General features: G+C 42.5%; 1 protein-coding gene and 1 pseudogene across 1 annotated transcript; both read right to left on the bottom strand.

The window, feature by feature from the left end:
* Window positions 1-276: 276 nt before the first annotated feature.
* LOC143439277 (large ribosomal subunit protein eL21 pseudogene) lies at window positions 277-860 on the bottom strand (annotated as a pseudogene).
* A 1,267-nt stretch (window positions 861-2,127) lies between these two features.
* On the bottom strand, window positions 2,128-5,653 carry Rps27l (ribosomal protein S27 like). The gene is made up of 4 exons (XM_076925382.1): window positions 5,490-5,653; window positions 4,755-4,863; window positions 4,059-4,169; window positions 2,128-2,316 (listed from the first exon to the last, which is right to left on the bottom strand). Exons 1-4 carry the CDS (start codon window positions 5,493-5,495, stop codon window positions 2,288-2,290), a joined length of 255 nt encoding a protein of 84 aa, XP_076781497.1. The 5' UTR covers window positions 5,496-5,653; the 3' UTR covers window positions 2,128-2,287.
* Between the last annotated feature and the right edge of the window lie 1,421 nt (window positions 5,654-7,074).

Genomic DNA, 7,074 nt, shown 5'->3' with positions numbered 1-7,074 from the left:
CATGAGAAAACATAAATCATCACTATCTTAAGCTGCTAAAACTTGGGGGCTGCTTGTTTTACAGCAAGCGGTCAACACAATTGTGCCTTTGTTTGCCAATAAGAACAGTCGGAGGAAAATATACTTTTAAAACTTTTATTTTGAACAATCCCCCCCCCCTTTTTTTTTAGTTAAAAACGAAAAGCCCACAACTATTAGCAGAGCACTGCTTTTTTTTTTTTTTTGTTTTTTGTTTTTTTTTTTTTTTTTTTTTTGAACCTAAGGAAAAGCTCTGCAGTCGGGTCCTTTATTTCTCTCTTTTGCACACTAGGCCATGAACTCGTATGGAATGGGCTCCAGCAGCTCGGGCTCTTTCCCGTTTGTCCTCACAAAGTGTGCTTCTCTGGGTGGTGCAGGCTGGCGCTTCAGCTGAACCCAGGTGCCCTTCTCCTTGGCCTCCTTCTTCTTCTGGTCGTTCTCCTTCACCCACTTCAGGAAGCCATCTCTGCTCTTCGAGTGCTTGATGTGCTCAATCCGCACGTTGATCCTCTTGGCCAGAATCTCGCCCTTAACTTGCTTGTTTACAATGATGCCCACGGCATGCTGGGTGACATTGTAGACTCTTCCGGTTTTGCCGTGGTAACACTTGTGGGGCATCCCTTTTTGAACAGTACCCATTCCCTTGATGTCTACAATGTCACCCTTCTTGTAGATTCGCATGTATGTGGCCAAAGGAACAACTCCATGTTTCCTAAAAGGCCTAGAGAACATATACCGGGTGCCTCTCCTCTTTCCCTTTGTGTTCATCATTTTGGAGAGTTAACTGGAAGATGGCTGCCGCGGCCGAAAGGAAAAGGAGAGCACTGCTTTTGTAAAGACAGCATGCTAAGTACTTTGTCATCTCATCTCCAAAATGCTAAGGTACAATTTCCCTTATCTTCCTTATGTTACAAACCAAAATTGCTACAGCTTGATTCAATCCTAGCTATTTGGACCATTGTCCTGTCTTCTTACACTATATGTACATATCCTCACACAGTATGTATACATATATATTCTAAAAATTTGCCAGTCTCCAAAAAAATAATACTTTGTAGGATACAACTTTATTAGTTCAGTTTAGTAAAACAAGTACTTTCTTGAAGTACTGTGGCACTTGAAGTACTAGGGCCTCTGGTACTCTACCACTAAGTGCTCTACCACTAAGAAACAGCCCCAGCCCTAATGCTTTTCTTTCTAATAGAGTTTTGTACACAAGCAAACAGGGTCTGATACAGAAAATGAGCCAGAGAGCATTTGCCATTCTGAAGCAAAAATCAAAGAACACAAGCAGGGCTCAAAACAGCAACATCATGGCTGGACAGAGCTCTGCCTATGCACGTGAAAATGGAGCTGTAGTATCCTGAGATACAGTTAAGTACACTCAATGCAATTAGAATGGTCTTGAAGTCAAATATTTAGGGTGTGTACACTGTTGAAATGAGGCACAAACTAGTCAAAATAAACTTTTAAATGTTTTAACTTAGGTCACATACACAGTACAGCTAAATGTACAGCATACCCACACATACTGTTTTTTGTTTTTCAAGACAGGGTTTCTCTGTGTAGCCCTGGCTGTCCTGGAACTCACTCTGTAGACCAAGCTGGCCTTGAACTCAGAAATCCGCCTGCCTCTGCCTCTGCCTCCCAAGTGCTGGGATTAAAGGCGTGCGCCACCCACCCAGCTACCCACACGTACTTTTAAAAAGAGGGGCTGGAGAGATGGCTCAGTGAGGGCCTGAGTTCAATTCCCAGCAACCCCATGGTGTCTCACAACCATTGTAATGGGGTCTGATGCCCTCTTCTGGTGTGTCTAAAGACAGCCGCAGTGTACTCATATATACAAAATAAATAATAAACAAATAGATAGTGATGGTTTATGTTTTCTCATGATTATGTAAGTTGGCTCCTTACTCTGCTGGTCTCAAGTTTCCCTTATGCAGCTTTAACCAGAGGTGAGGCTCAGCTGGGTGCAGCCTGGTTTTAGTCATGCCTCACAGCTGGTGCTAGCTGGTGTCAAGGATGTCTTGGTTCTTCAGAGATAGATAGAGAGAGAGAGAGAGAGAGAGAGAGAGAGAGAGAGAGAGAAATATAAGCAGAGGGGCAAACTTGTCCATAATTAAAACTTTATTGAAAAACTGACACCAAAATAGGAGATCATTGTTGTAGACTTTATAAAATCAAACAGTAATTACATTGTCTTGGTAGAGTAACTGAAGTTGATAAGGCTTTCTGTGAAAAACACAAATTCAGGAACTTGTATAGATGATTAGTGTTGCTTTCTTCTAAATGAACAGCCTGCAAAGGAATCAGAAGAGTCTATTAAACATCTTACTCTTTGGTGTGATTTTAGTGGCAAAAAGTACTTTTTAAATAAAAAAGTTTTAGAAATCTTACATTAGATGTAGGAATGTTAGGTTTTAAATAGAAAACAAGTTTCTGAGTATTATGACTAATATAAATTTGCTATAATAACTGTCATATGGGCTTATTCTGATATAAACAAAATAGTCACCTGTTTTCAAATTATACCATGGAATCTATTTAAGACCACAAATTAAACTCAATAGTTCAAACTGTTTTGAAGATTCTTATTCCTCAACTCCTCAGTCCCTTTCCTCTTCAGTCTCCCAAAAAAGTAACTTTGGCTAGAGTTCTCGGATGTTAGAACCATCTGCTAGCACACACATACAGGCTTCCAATGGCGTGGCATGAAACTAAGTTCTCTGTGTAGCCCTGGCTGTCCCGAAATTCACTACATAGACCAGGCTGGCTTTGAACTCAGAGATCCACCTGCCTCTACCTTGAATATTGGGATTAAAGGCCTGTGCCACCACACCCTCAACTCTTACACATCTTTTGTTGACTTTGGACTCTGATCTTACCTAGTCACACCAAATTGATCTTGGATTTATTGCTAATTCACTTGTAACTCTTCCAGTGAAAACATGGAATTCACAACTCTCCAAAACATAAACACATTTCCAGGATTATGGGGTTATAAATATGAATGTATTATGAAAAGCTATACTCACAATTATTTTGAAGTTATAATGTTAATTATATTTTAAAATTAAGAATGTTAATTTGATTTTTAAATGAAGCATTAATTATTTTTATAGTTACCCATAAAATGTGGAGCATTCTAATTGATACAACTGAGGTCTTTGCTCCTTAACTGGCAATGATGTAAAAAACTTTTTATGCACCAAATACATTAAAAACAAAATATTAAAAAAAAAAATTGGGGGGGGGGGTTAAAAAAAAACCCAAAAACCTGTGTTGTTGTGTAGGCAGCTGTAATTGCTTCCATTCTGACTTGTTTTTAACTCTACTCCAAGTTAAGCATGCAGGTGAATAATAAGATTTTTAAGTATTCTTTTTTTTTTTTTTTTTGAGACAGGGTTTCTCTGTGTAGTCCTGGCTGGCCTCGAACTCAGAAATCTGCCTGCCTCCCAAGTGCTGGGATTAAAGGCGTGCGCCACCACCGCGATTTTAAGTATTCTAAAGTTAGAAAAAATAACGGCAGTATCACAAGTATAAACTTAGGCATTGCCGGGCAGTGGTGGCGCATGCCTTTAATCCCTGCACTTGGGAGGCAGAGGCAGAGGCAGGCGGATTTCTGAGTTCGAGGCCAGCCTGGTCTACAGAGTGAGTTCCAGGACAGCCAGGACTACACAGAGAAACCCTGTCTCAAAAAAAATAAAAAATAAAAAATAAATAAATAAAATAAAATAAAAATAAACTTAGGCATTTGAACTGAAGATTCTTTTTATTATTAAAATATTTTTTATAAATTTATTGTTTTTAAATTTCTTTGTCATGTATATTGCATGTATGTCTATGTGAGGGTGTTGAATCCCCTGGAACCAGAATTAGAGACAGCTGTGAGCTGCCATGTGGGCACAGGGAATGCAAGTCCTTTCAAAGAGGAGCCAGTGCTCTTAACCTTGGAGCCATTTCCCTGGCCCGAACTGGGGACTCTTTAAAGAGCCCCTCGACCTCCCAAATTCTCAGTACTGGGTTAAAAAATGCCATACCTTCTGTGAGCCTGGCTTTTCCTCCTGTGGGCTGGCACAACACGGTTGAACAACCCACACAAAGAACCACTGTCTGAGCATGGCTGAAAACTGTAGTAATCTTGTAGCAACCTATAAAGGGGAGGGGAACCATACATTAAAAACTTCAAAAGCAAATGAAAACACAGTACCAGCTCATCATTTTTCTTGTTAACATGTAAAGTACATGTTGCTTATATAATAAGTGACATTTTAACACATTTCCTGTAAACTCTGTAAACAATTATTCTAGAAGCCACTTAAGTTTTTTTTTTTTTAAGGTAAAACATTAACATTTCAGCATGTAACAACAGACATGTCATCTTTTTCATGTCACATCTTCGGAGGTTAGTGTCTTACTCTTAAACTGTTTCCATTCCACATTTTAAGTACTAAACAGCCACATATGGTTAATAGCAAACACATCAGACAGCAGTTTGAGACCGAAGAATCAACGTGCTTTTATTGCATTGTGAAAAAGAAAAATCATCATCTTAATGATCAGCGTAAAGACTTAAGCCAACCTGGCTCCCATATGTTTCTACTACGGTTTGTTTCTTTAAAATAACCCTTGTGACAATTGTGTGATGTCATTCCTATTCAACAGTGGGTCCTGACTTATTAAAGTTTGGATCTTTTCAGAAACGTCCTTTAGGAAGAGGAAATTTGAAATTTTACCTGGACATTTAACATCCATGAAGTAAGAATTTGGGCTCTGAACAAGCCGTTTCTTCTTATGTTTTTTCTTTTCCTCTTCCAAGGAAGGGTGTAATAGATCTCTGGCCAGCTGAGTAAAGAAGCATATTGTTATTGCTGGAGTCAAAGTACATGGGTGGCAGATCGAACCACAGGATGAACGCAAAGCAGGAGCAACAGGCATATTCTGCAGAGGGGGAACTTCACCCAATACTTTGCCAGTCCTTGTCCTGGGACTTTACGGCGCTCGGGCAGCATATGGGAAAGACAACCCCCTTTTTCGTTCCGCTGGATAGCCATCAAAGCTAAGTAAGAACTAGAGTCTGGCTCAGGCCTCCCCGAAGAAGCACCGCAGCAGATCAGAACAAGGCCGGGATGACCTCAGCCATCGAATGGCCGGCACAGGGCTGCCGCATGCTCGCCCGGGGTGAATGAACGTGTCAGCAGCTGCGAGGGCCGTTAGCGAGCAAAAACCTGAGGCCCCCAGTGGGCTGGGAGCTGCACCCCACGGGCTAACCGCTCACGCGAGCCCAGGCGGGGCCCGCCACGCAGCGCCGCGCTGCCCCGGCAAGTCTCAACAAGCTCGCCACGCCCCGACCCGCGCCGCGATCTGCGGTGAGAGGCAAAAGACGCCGCGGGCTTAGCCGCCTACCGAGGCGCCAGACTAACAGAAAGCCTGAAGGAAAGCAAGCCCGAACCCTAAAGTCAAAAACTCACAGGCATGGTGACAGCTCCGCAAGCGCGGCCGCTCCGGATCTCCGAGACGAGGTTCGCTTTCCAGCGCCCGGCAGCGACTTCCGGGATAGAGGCGGCGGGGCGGAGTGGAGGGGAATGCGGGCCGGGGCGACCGCTCTGGGCTCCCGTCTCGGTGGTACGGCTCCGGCCCTGAAGCCGGTCCAAGTCCACTGAGGAACGTCTATAAACGGCTTCTGCGTTAAGCTCCGACTCCGCCCTGGGCCCAGGCCGGGCTTGATGGGCGGGCGTGGAAGGGAGGAGTGTGTCCTGCTCCCCCAGAGGATCCGGCTTTGGTTTTCAGAACTGAGCCGGGCTGTTCGGAACTGCCTCAAACTCAACTCCAGGGAAAGCTGCAGGTCATTTCTGATCTCTATGGCACTGCTCTACCATATGCGCGCACACAGAGAGATACACTCATAATTAAAAATTTAAGTTTAAAAATCCGATATTGGGGTTGGAGGTGTAGCTCAGTTAATAGCGTGCTTGCCTTGCGTTCATGAAGCCTTAGGTTAAATCCCTAACACCACTAAATAAATTATTTTTAACTAGAAAGATCCCACTGAAGGATTGTGAAACAGATTCCTTGGTCTTGTGCCTGTGCCTTCTAAGGAGTGAGGCTTGAAGTTCTGTACAGGATAGGCTTTACCTCTGGTTTGCTTTGCTCTGAAATAGTTTTTAAACAAACCCCGTTTGCTGTTGTATTCGATACGCCAAGAGTCTCTGTCTCAAAAAAAAACGTGGTAGATGGCACCTAAGAAAGAAACCTGATGTTGACCCCTGGCTTACACACACACACACACACACACACACACACACCATTTATAAGATTCATCCTAAGACTGTCCTACCAACACCTCTAATTTTTATTTCTTTTATTTCTCTTTGGAAAAAAATTCATGTATAATACTCAATTTGCATAAAGTAGAAGAAAATTAAAATACCGAACGCCCTCATGGAGGAATACTTGCCTAGTAAGTAAGAAACCCTGCGCTGATTTCCAGCCCTAGATAAAACTAAGGGTGATAGAACACACTTATAATCCAGCATTTAGGGTGTAGGGATCATTCTCAGCCACATGAGACCATCTCTGGAACACCACAAAATAAAGATAAATGAATAAACTCTAAATACTAACTATGGTGATATAGGTAATTATGTAAAATATTATGAGTGTATGGGCAAAATAATGGCCCTAAAAGTTCCAATGTCTTAATGTGCATGGTCTGTGATGACTTGACAAGTATAGTTAAGGCTTCAGTCTGAATGAAATTCCCTCCTTTAGTCTCTTGACATTTGAACACTTGATACCTAGTTAGTGCTATTTGGGTAGGTTTAGGAGGTGTAACCTGGTTGAAGAAAATACGTCGCTGGAAACCAGCTTCGAGGTGCTAAAAGAGTTACATTCCCAGTTTGCTCTCTGCCGCGAGCTTGCAGTTTAAGATGTGGCTCTCAGCTTGCTGCTCCAGTTGCCATACCTGCCTGGTGCCGTCATCCACATTATGGTGGTGACGGACTCTTACTGTTCTGGAGCCATAAACCTAAATAAACCTTTCCATCTAGAAGTTGC

Source organism: Arvicanthis niloticus, chromosome 26 (genome assembly GCF_011762505.2).
Source record: "Arvicanthis niloticus isolate mArvNil1 chromosome 26, mArvNil1.pat.X, whole genome shotgun sequence".
NCBI lineage: Eukaryota > Metazoa > Chordata > Mammalia > Rodentia > Muridae > Arvicanthis > Arvicanthis niloticus.
The sequence above is the reverse complement of the archived record's forward strand: the minus strand, read 5'-3'. Positions and strand labels throughout refer to the sequence as shown.

Excerpts from the sequence above, each read along its gene's own strand:
- Rps27l (XM_076925382.1), bottom strand. Across the intron at positions 4,170-4,754 it reads CATGGATGTTAAATGTCCAG|GTTGCTACAAGATTACTACA; the intron begins GTAAAATTTCAA and ends TCCCCTTTATAG. Across the intron at positions 2,317-4,058 it reads AAAAGCCAGGCTCACAGAAG|GCTGTTCATTTAGAAGAAAG; the intron begins GTATGGCATTTT and ends ATTCCTTTGCAG.